The following is a 21,188-nucleotide window of genomic DNA, read 5'->3' on the forward strand; positions in this document are numbered from 1 at the left end:
ACAACAGGAAAGAAAGGGCAGTCCAACGACAGCCATTTTCCATTTTTCTGTTGCCCAAAGTTGCTGAAAAGTTGCTCCACACATCTCCTGGCAATGCTGCCTCTAATGTCTTTGTTTCTGCAATGTATTCTCACTTTCCTTAGGTATTCAAAACCATCCAAAGTGCTTTTTCCAGCCAGAGCAAACCAGTAGTATGTAGTTGTAGAGGAGCCATAAGACAATTGAAACTCTTGAACTTTGTGTATGGATCAACTTCATCCACCAAGTGGAACAAAAAAACGTTCTATGTGGTTTCTCTTGTGGTTCTTTGGCTCCATATTGGCGTTCATTCTTGTACCATTCACAGAGAAGATGACTATCAAAACTGCGACTGTGATGCTATATTGTATAAAACCTGACAGTCTCAGTTTTATCATGTTAACCTTTTCAATGTGCTCACTGACTTCCACACGCAGCTGTCAGTGATCACTCATCCTTTCAATAAGATTCAAATAACTGAAAATGAGAACAGAAGTTTGAACATCTTAGACCCAGATGAGACCTCAGCTGAGCATTTCTATGATGATTCTTTTCCATCATATTAAAACTAAAAACTAAAACCAAGCAAAGTAGAAGAAACAAAAGTTTGCACTTGATAACATGCAGGAAGAACAGAAACAAAAGTAAATCCTACTTTTCTATTATCATCAGGCAAGAAGAGCAATCAAGAAGTTTGTAAGTTGATGACATATTCAAAAAATTGATTTAAATATGAGAAAAAATGCAGATAAAATATGAACATAAACCGTTTAAAAGGCAATGAAATATAAATAGATATTACCAATTTAGCTTATGTTCAATACACATTGAATGTTTTTAAAATTGCAATGGAATGAGTGTGTGTATGTCACAGTTATATTGAATACAGCAATAAATAAACATGCATCTCTGTTGTTAAACTGAATCCTGTTTTCTATCTGAAATGTAAAGTGTTGTGTTAATCTGCTCATTGACTGCATGCTATTTCAGAATTATCCTATCAATAACAAACATGGTATTAACATTTGGAAAAATTCACTTAAAAAAACTCCTAGTTGAGGAACTAAAGGGAAACAAAGCAGAAATCAAACTGGAATCTTTGGCTTTTTGGTTCACATCACAGGTAGTGAACATACTGTATCACCTGAACTGAAATACTCAATACTCACACAGCAAAAGATGACAACAGCCTAAAAAAAAAAATTGAGGAGAAAAGTGATACCTCGAGAGCATATCTCGGCCCTCTTCCATTTGGATAATGCACAGATGATGACATCCCGGTGAAATATTTTGGCCATTTCATTCATATTCAAATCACTCTACAATGTCTAACACATCTAGGTCTGACTACTGCTTTATGTGTTACAAAAGCACAGTGAGAAACACTACCAGCAGCCCATAAAGAGCTGCATATATCAATATTATGTGGCACCTGTCCAGGTGTTCCTGCCCTGTATATCAACAATTTTGCACTACACCTGGCCAGGTAATATGTAGATACAAAGTCTTCCATGTTAAACAAATAAATAAAACATAATGAAAAACATAGGCATGTCAATAAAGTGAAATTTATAAATTAACCTATAGGCCTACATTATGAAATAATAAATACATTATTTGAACTCATTTCATTGCTATAATGTTATTTAATGTGTGATTTAATATTTTATAGGAGCTATTTTAATTTAATTATAGAACATTTTCACTTGCTTGCTAAAGCTAAACTGTCAGCAAGCTAGCTAGCTAGCTAGTTCCCTTGGCTGGTTAAACCAAGGTCTTTATACTAAAAAGGTCTTTATACTGTTCACTGTGCCTTTTTTTCTAAGAAACATTGTTAGAATCATAACCTTGTTGAGGTAAATCTGTTTTATCCAACTAGCTAACACTGGCTCCTCAGCTTGATGCTAACTAAATAGGCTAGCTAGCTGGCTAGACGGTAGCTTATAGGGTCATGTTTGTCGTCTTTACAAGATGAGTCCATATGAACGCCACACTCTTGTTGTATTCACAACCTGGGAAGTGGAAAATATCTGAAAGTTAGCTAGCCTGCTAAATTGCTTGGTTGTGTACACAACTTCACACGTCATACACATTTGAGGGAGGCAATAATATTAGTCTTGTTGAGTCAAATAAAAGCAGCGGCTAGCTTTCACATCTTTAGCATTGTTTAGTTGTAGTGTGTAAAATATTTTATTTCAATACATTTTAAGGCTTGTGTCATACAGACATAGCTGTGTCTCAAACAAACTTTGAGTTGAACTTTGAACTGATTAAGTAAGCCTTTCTTTCCTCTGTCAGAAACTGTTATTTTAACCATGGCTGGCTAGTTAGCATGGTGGAATTAGCATACAATTCCACCATGCTTTATTGCTACTCAGGTTACAGAAAACAAAATTGTCACTCATCTGCCAAAAGTAATGTTCTTTCCTACACTACAGATGTGTTCAGATGAAGATTTATTAGTTATTAGATTTTACTCGTTTAGTGGGTGGCTAGTTAGCTAGCTAGCTGGCTTGCTAAGACCCCCATTCTTTCATGCAACACTGGTTACAGAAAATGAGGCAGGCTTGCTCTAACTGTCCCTTTGCCTGATTCCCCACCACTAGGAGACTGTTTTACTGTTTTACTGTTTTACTATTTTACGGCAGCTCTGGAGACGGACTAGCCAGCCCTAGCTTGTCTATCTCAGGAGGTGCCGTCTGGAACATTGGGGCGAATTTTGACCAGCTGACAGTTTATAACTGATTTGACCAGCTAACTGATGGAAGCTAATTGGCTATTAAGACGAATACACACTCCAAAAGACCAGAGAAATGTGTGTTATTGCAGCCTTGGGAGAGAGAACAAATTTCTCTGTTCTTGACACATCATCTGGGCAGAACTTTTTTTTGTGTGGTGTCCAACAACTATTGTGAAATTGGTCAGAAATTTGAATTTGAATGAGACGTGTGCTGCAGCGCCCTATGGCGACTTCCCAGGAGTTCTGCAGTGGAGTTTTTCCTGAAGTATGAAATGTCCTGGCCAGAAATAACTTTATTCTTGTTCTTGCCACTCGAGAACAAGAACAAATTTCTCTGTTCTTTTGGAGTATGTAAAGGACTTTAAACAGGCGATGTACCTTACATTAGAAAAATCAGCCACTAGCGACCGAGCGGAGACTGGCCAGATTGAAACACAGCATTCTCAAAGACATTTTTACAAATACATTATGAAATTAAATAAACAAAAATGAATTTTAATAATTTGATGCATTTTTTTCAAAATCTGTTATATATTTCACCCTTTATATGATGATTGATTTCATGGTGTCAAATTTATGCCATGTGATTTATAATTCATCATATTGTAGTTTCATTTCCTTCTCTAAAACTGCAGAAAAGATTTGTAATGGCAAGTGCCATAATACTGTTCATGGTGTCCACTTGAATCCACAATTCAACTGAAGGGATCAAAGGCCACTACATTTATAGTGTCAATGAAAAAGAGACATAGCACTGCCGAGTGAATTTTAAAATAACTTGTATAAGGACACAGAAGAAAGAGAGATTTCAACCGTGACAAGAAACGACCATCCTTGGGAGACCGGTTTATAGTTTTTTAACACACTCAGTGTTGAGTTATCTGTCCAGCACCCTCATATCTCTGTCATCCCTCTTCTCCCATCCATTATTTTTGCTATTTCCCCTCTAAATGTTGCACCTGCAGGCAGAAATGGAAGATGAAGTTGTAAAGTATCAATAATCATTTCATCACAACAGAGAAACAAAGTGGAACAGGCATTTGCTCTCCCTCAGCAATGCTAGCATAATCCGTCATAAAGCCTTAAATTACAGCTCCATCTTCTGCGTGTCCGACAGTAACAACCTGCACAGTGGTACACTTTAAAATAAATATACTACAGCGAAAAAAGATGCAATTTTTGTCTTTGTACACAATTTTCTTTCTACATCTTGACATGTATCAGCATTGATCAAATCTCACCCAGTCAGTGTCAGATGAGCCTTTATTAATTAACTGCATTAAATTTAAAGCGATGACTCAATTTGAGTGCAAATAATATTTTAAAAATGGAGCTATAATGGGTAGCACTACTTTTTCCCTGAAAACAACCCTATGTGAGTATGCTATTTCGCTCATGAATCCAATTGCAGAAGTTCTACTCACTCATCTCAAAACACACCTAAATAACACTTACTGTACATACATACAGTAAAATGCACTTCTTGTCTACATACACTCTCTGTCTCACACTTTCTGGGACACATGCTGCACTTGTGCAAATGCTAAAAGTACAGATAATACGTCCAGTAGAGCAGGTTGACCATGACGAAAGAGAGGGGGAAGGTGACTCTGGAGTAGTTGTCTATGTGGTGGGGGTTCTCCACGTGACAGCAATTTATGGAGCGCAGCACTTTGCGGACGGTGGCCAGAGCGGTGAGGCACCAGTTGGTGGGCTCCGGGGGCGACGCCTCGGGCTTAGGCTCGCTGCCCGAGGGGCTGGACGGGCTGACAGTGAGTTCTAAGGAGGCCGGGGCTGCAGAAGCGGCTGCTGCTGCAGCCTCCTTGCGTCTTTTGGCCCTTTTGTGATTGGTGATAGTGGTGATGATGCCGTTCATCTCGTCGTCAAAGTTGTGAATGTGGTGGTTGTACTGCAGGAGAGTCAAAGACAGAATGAGTGTTGAATAGAAAGAAAAACAGGACACATGTACAATTTGAGGCTACGTTTACACGAGGACGGTCTGAACAGAAGATGCAAAAGTGGCGTCGCGTCTTCACTTTTTATTCCTCGTTTAGACGAGCGTTTTCGGGAGGAAATCTGCTGCATACGGTGACGCAAAAGTGTGTGAAATTCGATTGTATGCAGCCAGGCGGCATCACTTAAAGCCATAAGAGCATCTTTGGGCATGCAGAAGTTTTCACGCCACACATTTTCATCAGCTACTCCTTCCACAAAGTTCTCCTCCATCACTAGATCTCCCAGGTCTCGTTCACAGCCGTCTGGCTCGCCTCCGACTAATTGCTGCATCCAGAATGTGATGGAGGTAATTCCAGATCCTTCTCTGTTCACTAATACTATCTGTACATATCCTGTACATTTGGTGGAAAGACTCCTGTAAGTTTATTAGAGCTGCCAGAGCAGCTTGAAGGTCCCACGAATGGAAATAATCCCACGTTTGTTTATTTTCCTGTCCTGGAGCATGTATGTGACGTAAACACATACGTGACGTGAGCAGATCAGATCAGAGTTTTGTGTCTTGTCAGTGTAGACGACACGCTACGGAGGAGAGGATTTAACTTTTCCACTTTGGAAGGTGGTTTCAGATTTTTGCGTCTTTAAGCCCCCAAAACGCCGTCACCGAAAGGCACTTCCGATAAAATATTTTGTCGTTTTTACCCGCGAGCGTCCTCGTGTAAACGGGGCCTGAGTGTGTTCAACTCACCCCAAAGTGCTCATGATGGTGATGATGATGATGATGATGACCACCATAATGGCGACAATGACTGTGACCAACACAACAGAAATGACCACAACATTTAACAGTACCAGCACATCCAGGTGGGTCTCACCATGAGCAAGTGTTCATCCATGTGGCTGAGGGTGCAGAAGTGGGCCACAGCGTACTCAATGAGCGCTCCAAAGATAAAGCTGAAGCAGATTCCCAAGTAAACATCAATTGCCTTAATAAAGCAGTTGGCATTGGGCAGAGAGGTCCGGGCTCCCATCATCAAAGTGGTCATGGTCAGAACTGTGGTCACGCCTGGCACAAAGAACACACCGTGAAATATGGATTCTCAGTCAGTCCGTCACTATAAGACAATTTCTGCCAAACTTGGATCTTTTGTGGGGTTCTTAACATGTTAGAGTCTGTCTGTTCATTGGGTCCTGAGCAATACATCTGCCACCACATATAGTCTAGACGGATTTCAGAATAAAGACCTCCTATAAGAAGTGAGGAGCATTTATGGGTACAAGTCGGGAACCGGCCTACTTTACATATCTCAAGGGTGCAAAGAAGAGTCCAGAAGAGTCCACTGGACCATTTCCCCTTAGTTTTTTTGTAAGTAGGCAATCAAGATGAGGAAATTAAGTTTCTGGATCTATAGTCTAGGGTCAGAGCAAGGATATAGTGGAGGCTCAGTGCCTTTTTTATGTATATATATGTACGCAAAATACCAACTGGAACATTTAAAAGTGATATTGATTGAATATTTATGTCGGCCTTAAAAAAAACACACAAATAATGCTTAATTTCACCTTAAAAGTTGGTATTTTGCATATATATAAATATACATAAAAAAGACACTGAGCCTCCACTTTATTCTTGCTCTGACTCTAGACTATAGATATAGAAACTTAATTTCCTCATCTTTGATTGCCTACTTACAAAAAAACTTGGGGAAAATGGTCCAACGACCAACTGCCACCATTTTGATATGCAAATGAGAAGGTCAAAAACTCAAAATTTCGCTTGGGAACCACTTTATTTGGATTCAGCACCCTTGAAATAAGTAAAGTAGGCCAGTTCCCGACTTGTACCCATAAATGCTCCTCACTTTCACTTTTTGTTCCGTCTAGACTACTAATGTTATCGTACATTACAAGTATGATACTCTACTCTTAAATATATCCGGTAGATCTCATGAGCTTGCTCTCAAAACTGAACTTCCTTTGGTCCTCTGCAACACACCTGCCAAGTGTGAAGGTGTTGAATGGTTGTCAAAAAAACTGACAGATAAAAAAGACAGACACTTCTTCCGTTTTAGTAAGATAGGAGATTTAAAACCCAACTTCAGGGATTCACTGCTGGAACATGTCACCCAATGCAACACTTCTACGAACTAAAATGCTTTAAATGTTTTATCTATATTATTACTTTTGATGGGGTTTGTTGACAATAAGATAAATACTGCCTAATCCTTTGACAGGTTAGTTCATAAAGAATGGCATAGATAGTGGGGACCTCATATAGAGCTGCTGCAGACAAAAATATCAAAAAGAAATCAAAAAGAAGAATCATTCTATCCCTGTACAACCTTGCATGCCTTAGTCCAGTTTTGCATTCAATATTGCAACTCAACAAACCCATTTCCCAATCCTGCATCCCTATAAGTGACCAGAAATAAATATTCCCTATATACCCTTACATATGAAGCAAAAGATTAAAAAATAGAAATGCATAAAATTAACTATCAGTCATGGTATGGACGGACAATAATATCAAGAAAAAGAGAGGAACATTAGAAGAAATAATCCAGTGTGCTACGAAATAGGATATCTTGTAGTTTTGTTTGTTTAGAGTATTTTGTGTTCTCAAAGCCCACTGCAGTCATTGTGGATTTAATTCAACACAACAGCTATGTTTGGATGTTCCCACTAGATAACACAAGTGTCACAGATAATCTCTTCAACCCTCCGTCATCTAAAATCAAACCCAAACAAACATCTGCGCTCACTAAAGTGGTGTAAAAGTCTCTTCCATTTGTGTAGTAGTAAACATATTACTCATGACTGATGAAGAAGTGAAATAAGGTGGATTCTTTTACTCGTAACAACAGTATATAGAACCTGCATTGCCCAGCAACGTAAACATTCACATTTGAGTGTATAAAAAAGTAATTGTACTATACCTATACAAATACGTGCTGGAACAGAGGACAGGGAGATCCAGAAGGAAACCCATGAGAGGACAACGAGCAGGCTGGAGGGGACATAAGTCTCTAAGATGAAGTACAGAATGCTCCTCTTCAGCTCAAAGTGGAAGACCAGTTTCGGATAATTACCTTTTTTAGAAGAGAGACAAAAGTCTGTCAGTGTACTGATAACACAACACGTCATACGAATCAGAAATCCTACCCATAAGGGGTCTAATTTTACAATATTTAAACAGTAGTATATCCAGTGGCGGTTCTAGACCGGTTTTACTGTGGGGGCCAAGCAGGGGCCAGTGCTTAATCTGAGGGGCACTTTAAAAAATGGCAAAGGTGATATTTAGGCATTCAAACCTTTATTTTAGCTTATTCGAAAATCTCATTTAAGTATATTTGGAATATACAAATATACTGATTGAAACAATGAGACATACCAACAATAACAACTATTTTTGTATGACAATGGCATTTCTCATTTTTGTGCACAATTACTTTTTTTAAATGTTGAAAGTGCAGTACAATGAGAATGATCTTTTCTTTATATACACACGCTTTTATTGCACAATTAAACTATCATACAATGGACACATTTTGGGTTCCTTTTGCGTACAATGAGATATTGTTTGAACAAAAAATAGGTGAGAATTGTTCTGTTGTTCATCGTTATAAATCAATCATTTTATTATTAATTTGACACAGGGGCCACAGCAGGGGCCAAGGGCTTCTTCACAGGGGCAGTGGCCCCTGTGGGCCCCTGTTTAGAACCGCCACTGAGTATATCCCTGGGAGTAACACTGAGCCATGGTTTTAAAGGTCACTGTTACCAGTTTCATAAACTGCCTCTGAGACAGACGTGTAGTGGTCCTCTACTGTGTACTGAGCCAGCTGCAGGCTGTCTAAACCACTGACAGACTCATTTCCCCTGGTCCAGTAGAACATGACATCATTGATGTTGTAACCCCCTGTAGGAGAAAAAAAAGACATGGAAATTACTTACAGTGAATACAGAAAATAACCTGAAGATATATTTTAATTTAATGTGAAATACACCCAGAGAGAATTATTTAGTTTCCCTCAGCTCACAACTACACAAAGGGCTTTTTTACTTGGTAAATGGAGTGCACTTATATATCGCTTTTATCCAAAGCGCTTTACACGACACACTACACTAATTCACCCATTTACACACATTCATACTGGTGGCCGAGGCTCCCAGGGCACATTGGTACCACCTGCCACCATTGGGAATTCATTCACACACCAATGAACGCAGCATCGGGAGCAATTTGGGGTTCAGTATCTTGCTCAAGGATACTTCGACATGTAGAACGCAATGGTCGGGGATCGAACCACCAACCCTCCGATCACTGGACGAACGATCTACCAACTGAGCCACAGCCGCCCCAATTTACTTATTGGTTTTGGTTTTATGGCAGGCAATTTACTGATTTGGTTTGGACATACCACTGTCACTAATCATTTCTAGCTGGAGGAAAAACCCCACTGTTCACTACATTCCTTTTCTATTGGTATACAGAACTGTACCACCAGGTGTCGCACCTGACTCATCGGTTAAGTGCAACATAATGGGACTGAGAGAGCCCATTAATGAGATTGTAGCAACTCCAGTCCACTTGGTGGCAGTAATGCACCTCTAAGCTGTGACTTATGCCCTGAGATTTTTTTCCTGCAGTGTCTACATGTCGCCTCATCTATTTCTGTCAGCTTCAAATCCAAAATGTTGCCATATTAGTTGAATTGTTGTTGTCTTAGGCCTTGTTCAGACTGCCAACCTAAATAATTTTTTCTTCAGATTGAATTTGATGCTGGCCAACTGATGGATTTGGCAGTTTGGGTTTGCCATATGTAGTCCCTCCACTGGCCTGCTACTGCGTCAGGAGGAAAGCAGATGGCAGCTCTAAAGATGGATGGGTGGCTAGTTAGCTAGCTAGACTGTTTATCTCCTCAGCTTTCCATCTGGTGAAGAAGTCTTCTACCAATGAAGAGAGAGGTGGAGGGACTGTTAGACCTAGCAGCACCTTACTGCTGTTGGGCACATTTTCTGTAACAATTTTAGCAAGAAAGCAAGGTGGAATTGGCAAGCTAGCTAGCTAGATCTCATGCTACAGTGGCTACAGAAGTATTATTGTAGAGCCCATTGCGCTAGAATTTGCTATGTGTCCATGCACAAGTCCAAACAAACATAATATGTTAATATTCACGCTGTCATTGCTTATAACTAAGGCAAAATAAGTCTCCTATTTATTTTCCCAGGCTGTCATAATGACAAAAGCAAGTTTAACCGATTTAAGCAGGTAAGCCTAGACCAGACCAGCAAATTCAGAAAGAATACACAACACAAAATATGGACAAGCAAAGTTAGCGCTGATCTGAAGGCCATACCTGCTAAAAGGGTCAACATCTGACTTACATTCTTCAAGCAGACAAAAACACAAGACGAATGCTAATGTTGCTTCATATCTGTTAACTGTGTATATGTGCAGTTGTTTTGCTAACTCTTAACCAAACAACTGTGATACTATTTCAGCGTTTTACAGTTGATAAAACACATACAGTTTCTACCTTCTCAGTGTTTGTGCAGGTGGAAATACAACAAGCATTTTACACATTAACCTAGAAATCTAGTATCATTCATAAATATTGTGATGATGATGATGATGATGATGATCACAATGACGATGATGATACAGAAACAGCATTAAAAGCTATGGAGGGAACAGCTGGGAATGTTAATTACTCCAGCTATGCTAAAGTCTGTTCTTCTCATGGTTGACTTGTTTGGGATTGCGAGCCATAGTGGGTGGTAAATTCCCTCTAATGCTAAATATCAGCATAGAAGAAACATTTGGCAGGAGCCAAAGGGAATGTGAAACCCTCTGAAGATGTTATGCTACCCCTGAGAACCGGGTACAGTCTAAACCAGCACTAAAGCACTGTATGTTTGCCGTTAAAACAACACGACATTTTAAACACTTTAAAATACAATGCTAATGTTTCCTGTATATAGTTCCAGTCACAGTGGAAACATAATATTCTCCCATTATTCACTCTAACACAGTTTGACACACAGAGATCCAACAGGATTTGCTAATGGAAATGCATTTGTGGTGTTCATGTTCACTTCTTCAAAGGGGGGAAGCAAAGAGTCCTGATGAGGAGCTTAACTCTTGCCTCATACCATAACAGACTAATCATGCATATTGCACCGGGCCCTGGAGAGCCCCGATAACCCAAATAAAAACTTGGAATAAGAAGGCGTGCAAAATGAATATGGTCAAAGATGCCATGGCTGAGTGTGGCAGTGTTTTTTGATAGTACAATGTAAGAATAATGATATCAATTAATAAGAACTGGAGTGGTTCTTATGATGAGGACAAAAAGGTGTCATTAACTGGTGTATTTTCCTCATTTATCTGCAGAGGGAGCAAGAGAATAAGAAACGTGAGAGGAAGTGGCTGAAGCTACACCTCCATCAACTCTTCTACATGAAATACTCATTAATTCTCTGTTGCTTCCTCAATTTAAACCCATATAGTCATGTATTATTGACCAGTGTGAGCCATGATGCTAGGAGCAAAGTCCCCTAATGAAGGGCAGTGTTGACTTTGATGCTGAAAGGTCCTGTAAAATCACTGTTTTTTCTCTCTCATTGTACTTCTCTTAATAGAAGAACTCATTATTTTCCTGACCTAAAGCCCTGACATTACCGTACAAATTAGAGACACAAATGGGATGTGACACGCTGTGCAATAGCATGGAAAGAGTTACATGGGGGTACGTTCAACCTTCCGGTGCCCTGTTGCCCCCCTTGAATACAAGTAGCCATGTTCACAATCAAAGAGCTTTTCACAGCCAAAAATTTAATTAACCCAAAGATCACAAAAGACTGTCCAACTATCTGCTGACTCTTTCTGCTGTCAGATTGCACTGAATATTTTACCGCAATCCCGATCTAAACGCCCCGCACCCTCCCACAACGACGCTCTCTTTAAACCTTCCTCCTGTGCAGAGGATCCACTTTTGGCACGGCATTAAAAGAAATAAATCCTTGAATATACATCTTCATAAAGAGACGGAGCAAGAGGGAGGTAGAGATTGAAGAAGAGGAGAGAGAGACGGGGAGAAAACAGCAGCAGCAGGATAAGAAAGAGAGAAAGATTGAGAGAGACAGCAAAGATGCAGATATTTAGCCTGGAATTATTGAAGCAGCCGGGGAAGGATCCCTCATCCACTGTGTTACCTAACTTTAACCTCCAGATGTTTTTTTGTCTGCTAAGTGGGACTGGAGCTGCCGTTAAATGTTTTATTTGGCACTGAGGTCCTGGTGGGCTTCTGGCAGGGATCAAACTTAGCTTAGCCTGGCTGGCTGTCGTCTAATAGCGTGGAGCAAAGGAGAGCTGGAAAGCAAATATGGCAGATGAGTGAAGGGGATGTGTTTTTTTCTTCCTTTTATTCCAATGCACTGCCAAAAAAAATCCGACCTCGCCATGTTATTTAATCTTCATTGCAATTTGCTTTAATTACTGCCACCAGATTTCCACTTCAAACCATTGAAAACGTGTCAGAATTTGACACATCGCCCCTCTTATTGCAGGAAAATGTCGAGAAATTCCAGAATCCTTAACACATGAACAATTATCTCTCAGCCTACTGAAAAAGGTTTGCATTATTAAGATATTTAGAAGATTTTAAAGGATTTGTTAACCTAGAGGGGTTGTTGTCGGGGACATGACCCCTAATAAAGGACTTATGGGAAAATAGTTGCTATGAGAAGCAATAAAGGCCTAGTTTGACATTATTTAAAATATGCTTTTTTTGTTGAAAGTTAGATGGGCAGATTAATATCAGAGGTTCACTGTGGTCAAGTCAAGTGAGGTCAATTTTATTTATATAGCCCAAAATCACAAATTACAGATGTGCTTCAAAGGGCTTCACAGACCCTCACATCAGCCAGGGAAAAACTCCTTAAAAAACCCTTTTAGCAGAGGAAAAAAAGAAGAAACCTCAGGGAAAGGGAAGAGGAGGGATCCTATTTGCCATCCATTTGTTTGTAGTCTACCATTTTGAAGCCTTGAGTTTGGCATTCTGGTTCTCTGTTGTTAATTTGGATTTTTGGAGCCAGAAGTGACCTTGTTTAGAAGACGGGGAGGAGCTGGGGAAGAGGATGCTAAGTTATCAGCTGGCACTAGCACTAGCTCGCTAGCTAGCTTGGTTAACAAGGTGCCTTTCTTTATATCCGAACACTTAACTACACACTGTGAAAGGTTTAGAGTTCTAAAACTAAAAAAAAGGCAGTGCACCATGATAGCAACCTGTCAATCACAAGGTAGCCATCAGGCCATAAAGTATACCCTGCTTTCTTGCCTATTCTACTCTAAATGGGATCATAGTTTTTAAAAAATGAACCGCATGTTGTATTAAAGGAGAGTTAAAACTAGCAATTGAGACCATGAAATCCTTTAAAATATAAAATATTTATTAAGATTATAATGAGCCATTTGCTACTCAAAAAAGATGCCACTACTATGATGAGAAACCCCATTCAAAGTGTTTTATGTGCACAAATGAAATGTCCACAGTTACAGTAGGCTATATCACTTAATGCAGTTTATTAAAGCTTCTCCACACAAACATATACTTCTTAATCCTCTGGATGACGACTTCTTCATGACGTCAAAAAAAGACACAAAAATAACCAAAAAAGACACATTAAGACACAAAAAAAAGACACAAAATGACTAGAAAAAAGACACAAAATGTTAGACGCTAGCATGAGTTAGCCTCTAGCGTCAGTTAGACGCTAGCATCAGTTAGACGCTAGCATCAGTTAGCCGCTAGCTTTCACTAATGATCGAATTTCATCTCTTTTCCCAACAAAGAAATAAGAGTTATCAGAACTATTGTCCCTTGTTGTGAACCCCAACTTAAAGATATAAGTAACAACAACTCTCCAACTTGTTTTTGAGCAGACAACTGGCTTCCTTTGTTGTGCTAACTTACATTATTGCCCTAAATGTCAATAATTTATATTTCCAAGTTTTACCAACTGAAATCACTGTTTTAAGGCCAAAAAATACATGTTGGCTTTTTTGCAGTGTATGCCACGGCTAGACAATTTCCCTATAAGTTACTTCTCATCTTTATCTTCAATTTCATGACGCTAATTGCGGCTGCAATCTCCGTCTGCTGTGTGACATGCAGCATACAGTCTCACACACACATGCAGGCGCATACACACACCAGCAGATTAGAAGATGAGAGAAAGTGATCTGTTTGATCCTTCAGTTTGATCAGATTCATTTGACATCACGCCCACCCACAAAGTCACTGCCACAGCTTCAGGCTGCACAGTTCAGATTCTCTTTATTGAATATGAAGTGTCCTTACAGCTCTCCAGTTGTAGCGTGCAGGTCTGCTTGTCCATGGGATACTTGGTCAGATCCATGTTGCAAGCCACGGTGGTGGTAATCCTGAAAAACAAAAAGGTTTGTGATGTTATTCAAAACAGAAGGGTAGATCTATTCTGTAGCGGTACAGTGTGTATGTGCTAACTGGCTAACAGTTAGCTCTGTAGCAGTACAGTGTGTATGTGCTAACAGGCTAACAATAGGAAATATTCATTTTGCAGAAGATTTAAAGCATTTAACTCAGGAATTTAATCAAACAGGGAAGATGAGCAGATTTGTGATTTATTTCCCTGCTCTGTGGTTGAAGTTGTGCTGATGTAAGGAAACAGCTGTTTTTTTAAAGTATATAATCGTAATAACAACAATATTAAGTGCTTTAAAAGCAGCCAAATGAACAAACAAGTCATGAAATCATCAGATTTTGAAATAAAACAGATTTTAAAAAGTTTTATGTATAAAACCACACTGTAAAAAAATATTCTGTTTAATTTACGGTAAAATACCGGCAGCTGTGGTTGCCAGAACTTCACCGTAAAAATTACAGTGAGTGGATTTTCTATTCTAAATTTAAATGTAAATATCAGCAAAAACTGTAATTTAGTCTGAATAATCCTGTTATTTTTAGGGTAATTGTGTCATTCATTCACACATCATGGTATTTCTCCATAAATTTTGCATGAAAATGTTATATTTTACCTAAAACCTGTGTGTTTCTTCCAGTTTATGACAGAAAAAAGTAAAAGTTTTGCGCTATTCTTTGATTTACGGTAATTAAAAGTGTCTAATACGGTGATATACAATTTTTCATTTCATGCCCTATTTCTGATGTATTTGACAGAGTTTTACTTTTATTTCTATAAACCTTTTTTACAGTGCAATACAGTGAAGAAAACATGATTTAATGGAAATTAAAGATAAAGATTAAAACCCAATTAAAATCAGGTAACTTGAGAGAAACGTCTCTCTGAGAAAAGCATGTTTTATTAAGGGGCTTGAAGGAGATCACTGACTCAGCTGACCTGATTTCCTCGACAGATCCTTCCAGAGCCTTGGGGCCCTGACTGCAAACGCTCTGTCCCCTAATAGTGCATATGAAATTATGCATGACTTGAACCCTCTTTGACACATGACTGGTGATCACTTAAAAGAAGAATGCAGGCTTCGCTTTGCATTGTGATGCTGTAAATCTGGGCCAGTATGTATGAAAGACTTTTTCAGTATAATTTTGGTCTTACATGCATCAAAAGTGTAAGAATGATGCAATTTTGTTTGAGTCCAGGCCTTTGAATCTGCCAACTTCAGAGTGGCATGACATGAAACAGCGGTTTCTAGCCTGAAACAGCCAATGTCAGGCATGGCTTTCTCCTTATTACCTGACATCCTGGTAAGTTTTTACTCTACCAGTGGTATACTGGCCACCTGGAAGACCTGGACAAACCCTACAGACTGGTGAACCATCATAACCGAAAAGGTTTTTACTCAATTTTCTGTTTCTGTCTCTATAATAACCCTCTTTGTGTGCCTGTCATTTGGGATGCACATTAGACTGAAATAATAAAGTATGTAGGGTCATTTCCCCATAGAGTTCTATACAACCGGACTTCTTTTTGCAATCAGTGGAGTCGCCCCCTTCTGGCAGTTAGAAAGAATGCAGGTTTAGGGCATTTTTTTTCAAGTTTGGGCAGAAGTAAAGAGAAATCCCCTGAGAACTTGACATCTATTATACAGTCTATAGCTATAGCACACTGAATTATTAATGGAAAACTATAGGTGGACACTCTGAGAATCCATCTACCGGGACAAATCGCGACAAATCCTAGTGGGCTGGTGAACCATCATAACCGAAAAGGTTTTTCCTCAATCTTTCTGTTTCTGTCTGTCTCTATAATAACCCTCTTTGTGTGCCTGTCATTTGGGATGCACATTAGAGAGAAATAATAAAGTAAGTAAGGTCATTTCCCCATAGAGTTCTATACAACCAGACTTCTTTTTGCAACCAGTGGAGTCGCCCCCTTGTGGCAGTTACAAAGAATGCAGGTTTAGGGCATTTCCGGACCCGGAGGCTCCGTCCACTTCTATTCTGCTAAAATTAAAACAACGAAATGGACTTTGATGGAACTTTTATTTTGAAAAAGATTGATGCAAGGCAGCTTGAGCAATTGCATTATGTTGTGTTGTATTATTTTTCTTTCTTATCAAGGTTTTCAACCTTAATGGCTTAATTGAGACTTAATAACTAAATAAAAGAAAGAAGAGTGAAGAAGCGTTTGAGTTGATTACGATACACCCTGTAGATGGTCAAGGCCTTTTTCAGGTTTGGGCAGAAGTAAAGAGAAATCCCTTGAGAACTTGACATCTATTATACAGTCTATAGCTATGGCACACTGAATTATTAATGGAAAACTGTAGGTGGACACTCTGAGAATCCATCTACAGGGAAAAATCGCGACAAATCCTAGTGGGCCGGTGAACCATCAAAAAAACAATAAAGGTTTTACTGTCTGTCTCTATACCAACCCTCTTTGTGTGCCTGTCATTTGGGATGTGCATTAGACTGAAATAGAGTAAGTAAGGTCATTTTCCCATTGAGTTCTATACAACTGGACTTCTTTTTGCAACTAGTGGAGTCGCCCCCTTCTGGCAGTTAGAAAGAATGCAGGTTTAGGGTATTTCCGGACCCGGAGGCTCCGCCCACTTCTTTTATACAGTCTATAGCTATTGCACATTGACTAATTAATTGGAAACTATAGGGGGAAACCATCTACCATCCAACTTGACTGTTACAACAAGTAGGTAAGTAAGATTATAGAGTTTGTATATAGAGAGCACTTTAAAAGCACGGATTAAATCACAAAGTGCTTTACAGAAAAAAAGGGGAAACATAAGACAATTAAAAAACAATGAAACATACCATTATACAATAATACAAGTACACATACACTACATGTACAATGCAAGCTGGTCATCCAAATGCGTGTCTAAAAACATAGGTGTTTAGAGAGTTCAAAGTTTGGGTGCTACGTATTCAAATAATCGACCACCACGTGTTTTCAGACGGGTACGTAGAACAGACAGAAGATGTGTTTGACCTAAGAGACCGAGCTGACAGATATGGGTGAAGTAGTTCAATAATATATAGGGGAGCCTGACCATGTAATGCTCTATATGTGAGAGTAAGAATTTTAAATGAATCCTGTATGCAACAGGGAGCCAGTGAAGAGACTGCAGGTTTTCACTATAAGGGATTTTCTGATTTGTGTCCCATGATATTACTGATACAAACTGGACCCTCATAAGCCATAAAAGTTGAATACAGTCATTTTAATTAAATCTGCTGAACCTTTGGCCTCTGTCACCTCAGTGCTTTCTCATGTATTCCCCCTGGCTCAGCCCTGAAACATTTACCAGAGCTGTCCTTTTCTCAACATCTCATCTTTCTCACTTCACTCCTTCACAGCCACAATTCCCTGGAGGTGGCCATCGCTCTCCTGACAATCTTTTGGGCTTGTTTTACTCTCACTAGTGCTGCTCTCTGACTGTGATGCGCCACCCTTTCCCTCCATTTCCCTCGTCACAAAACTGTGCAGCAGCTCTCTATATGGCAGCAAATGTCCATGAAGAGTATAGGGGCACGCTCAGAACAACATTAATCAACAAATGGAGCCACAATGTACATAACAATGTCATGCACTTGTTAAAACTAAGAGCATAAATCAAATCTCACGGACAAGCTTGCTCACACACTAGAGAGTAAAGCCTCCTCATGTTTACAGTGTATGGAGACATGATTAACTGTAGGGCCAGACCGAACTGAGCCAGAATACCCAACCCAATTTACTATAACATGACACCCACGTACATTCTGCCCCCCATGATGGTTATAAAGTTGCCATTAAAACAGAAAAACATGTCTCCCATGTGCTATTTTCCTCTTTCATTGTGCAACCGGAACATGGATAACTACGCCACAACCGAATGCAAAGATGAAATGAAGTTCAGCACCATTAAGATCCACGAAAGCACAGAGTGAGTGTGGTGTGAAATTGACCACCTTTCTGAGTGAGAAGAGGATTAAAAACCAAGTCGAAGTTCCTTTTAGTTTTCTTTATTGTCAATCAATCAGAACACTGCCTAAATACAGCGGAGACAAAACTTGGTCAATTTGAGGCTGCTGAAAAAAGGTGTCCCGAGTCCAATGAAGCCCTCAGTTCGTCTGACTCTATATCTGTGTGTAAGATCATTTAATTCAAATGTTACAGCCCATGCATGTGTACGTTTTCCTGGACACGAGCACGCTGCTAAACCTACTTTTTAACCTTAAAAGGATGCAATTTATACTTGCTTATCTTCAAAAATCCCAATGCCTTTACTGTCTGACAACTCCCAGATATTAATGGTCATTATACTGGTTGGAACCAGTTTCTACCTGAGGACTGGCTGTTCTGAACAAAGGTTCATGCAGAGGCCTTTTAACACAGCAGAACTTTTAGTATTAGAGTAATGTAAATCTGTAGCAGAAAATACACTACATGAGGGAAATCAAATCAGCACCACGGACAGCTCTTATACAGTGCATAGATGGGCTGAGGTTAAAGCATGTTACATAAAAGCAATAGGATATGTAAATCCCATCATCACGGGCTTATCACAGGATCATCTATAACTTGTCTGCTTGGCCCAGTGTCTAATCACAAAGTCATGGTGTTGCATGTTTCTGAAGCTGGCCAGATGTCAAGCCCTCGCACACAAAACAATCAATGCTGGAAAGATGCTAACGGGACTCGCTGACGCTTTGATAGCTCCTTGTATTGACAGATCACATGCTCCTGTATTCACACAATCCAATACCCGAGTAATAGAATCGACACAACCCCACGCTTCGCAATCACATTATCTCAAATTCAACCCACGCTTCCTCCCTCAGCCAATTTCTTCCCCATTCCCTCGCCTGCTTTTTCATTGTCTGTTGGAGCAGAGAAACAACAAACACAACAACCAATAAACCAACAGGCTCGTTCGTTATCCCACCTCAGTGCGTAAAGGACGGTCCCGTTGGGGAAGATGCGTATCAGCCTGTTCTCCACCGTGATGTCATGGAGGAAGGACTTCTTGGAGTCGACTATAAAGGTGTCGGGCACCCAGAGGAGCTCCACCAGGCGCCCGTCCAGGCTCAGGCTCTTGTTGCCCTCAAACACCAAACGCTCGTCAGTCCAGCGCTGGCGGAGGAATATGGTGGCGGTGTAGTCCTGCAGGATTAAGACTCAAAGGTCACAAAAGAGCTAATGGACTGTTTTAACAAGCGCGTCAATAATATGCTGACAGGCAAGTTTAAACAGCCTTGGTTATTGTGAAAAACTGTAATTCATCTATATTTGATAGGTAGAGGTAGAGAGGCAGATCAATGGAGCTAGAAAAAAAAGTTTTGGGTTTGGGATTGAATGTTTCTTTATCATCTGGAGACTATCTCTCCAGCCACCCCGCACATATGAAATTTGTAACGGAGCGGAGAAATAGTCTCTCTACTCAGAGAACCATGGTTACAACATAACCATACGGTTTAGTGAGGTAAATAGGATATAAGAAGGTGTTAATAAAAAATAACAGCTTCATAAACTGAACACCAGCATGCTAGACATAATAAGAAATGTACAGTTGGAATAAAGTATTTTTTAATCTCTTTCCATGATTGTGACAATGTGATTTCTATCATATATCTTCTCTAAACTGTATCAACCCATTAGAACCCATGGTGACACCCATGTAACAAACACATTAAATCTTCTATAATCTCCACCACAAGCTCCACCAGCCGCCCGTCCAGGCTCAGGCTCTTGTTGCCCTCAAACACCAAACGCTCGTCAGTCCAGCGCTGGCGGAGGAATATGGTGGCGGTGTAGTCCTGCAGGATTAAGGCTCAAAGGTCACAAAAAGAGCTAATGGACTGTTTTAACAAGCGCGTCAATAATATGCTGATAGTCTAAACGGAATTGTCCAAAAAGTGAAAGTGAGGAGCATTTATGGGTACAAGTCAGGAACCGGCCTACTTTACTTATTTCAAGGGTGCTGAATCAAAAAAAAAATTGGTTCCCAAGCAAAATTTTGAATTTTTGACCTTCTCATTTGCATATCAATATGGCGGCCAAATTGCCCATCTTGCTCAGTTGTTGGACCATTTTGGACCAAGTTTTTTTGTAAGTAGGCAATCAAAGATGAGGAAATTAAGTTTCTAGATCTATAGTCTAGAGTCAGAGCAAGGATATAGTGGAGGCTCAGTGTCTTTTTTTATGTATATTTAAATATATGCAAAATACCAACTTTTAAGGTGAAATTAAGCATTATTTGTGTGTGTTTTTTTAAAGCCGACATAAATATTCAATCAATATCACTTTTAAATGTTCCAGTTGGTATTTTGCATACATATATATACATAAAAAAGGCACTGAGCCTCCACTATATCCTTGCTCTGACCCTAGACTATAGATCCAGAAACTTAATTTCCTCATCTTGATTGTCTACTTACAAAAAAACTAAGGGGAAATGGTCCAATGACTGAACAAGATGGGCAATTGGCCATTTGATATACAAATTAGAAGGTCAAAAACTCAAACTTTCGCTTGGGAACCATTTTTTTTGGACTCAGCACCCTTGAGATATGTAAGGTAGGCCGGTTCCTGACTTGTACCCATAAATGCTCCTCACTTCTTATAGGAGGCCTTTATTCTGAAATCCGTCTAGACTATGACAGGCAAGTGAGGTTTTTGCAAACCAAGCTTCTTTCCCTGTGAACCTATTTCATTAGTCAGACAGTGTTTTTTTTCCATTGTGGGGTATTGTTGGTGTCAGGTCCCTAAGCCCTTCTGTGCCTGAAGCAACAGTAATCCACAGCATTGCTTCAAATCAGCAACTGTTGTGGTTTTTAGGACATTTTGTGTAGGACATCCAGTCTAAAAGTCCTGATGTTACATCATGTTCACCTACGTAATCATTTTCTCCTGTTCAGCCCCACAACAGTTAATCAGTCCCAGTGGAAGCCCTCATCTGTCCACTGGTAATGTGTGGCTGAGCCGTGAAGTGGCAGCTGTGTTGTTCTGT

General features: G+C 39.7%; 1 protein-coding gene across 1 annotated transcript in view; it reads right to left on the reverse strand.

Annotated features, from left to right (window-relative positions):
• Positions 1 to 3,190: 3,190 nt before the first annotated feature.
• The window catches only part of LOC131993243 (gamma-aminobutyric acid receptor subunit pi), a 97,880-nt gene continuing 79,882 nt past the window's right edge, over positions 3,191 to 21,188 (reverse strand). The window contains exons 5-10 of the mRNA XM_059359048.1: positions 19,125 to 19,342; positions 14,077 to 14,159; positions 8,493 to 8,630; positions 7,648 to 7,800; positions 5,587 to 5,777; positions 3,191 to 4,667 (exon numbers count right to left, since the gene is read on the reverse strand). Of these exons, the coding sequence (XP_059215031.1) occupies positions 4,302 to 4,667; positions 5,587 to 5,777; positions 7,648 to 7,800; positions 8,493 to 8,630; positions 14,077 to 14,159; positions 19,125 to 19,342 (1,149 nt within the window). The 3' untranslated portion in view covers positions 3,191 to 4,301. The remainder of the gene's footprint in view (positions 4,668 to 5,586; positions 5,778 to 7,647; positions 7,801 to 8,492; positions 8,631 to 14,076; positions 14,160 to 19,124; positions 19,343 to 21,188) is intronic.

The sequence above is a fragment of the Centropristis striata genome, chromosome 20, assembly GCF_030273125.1.
Source record: "Centropristis striata isolate RG_2023a ecotype Rhode Island chromosome 20, C.striata_1.0, whole genome shotgun sequence".
NCBI classification, from domain to species: domain Eukaryota; kingdom Metazoa; phylum Chordata; class Actinopteri; order Perciformes; family Serranidae; genus Centropristis; species Centropristis striata.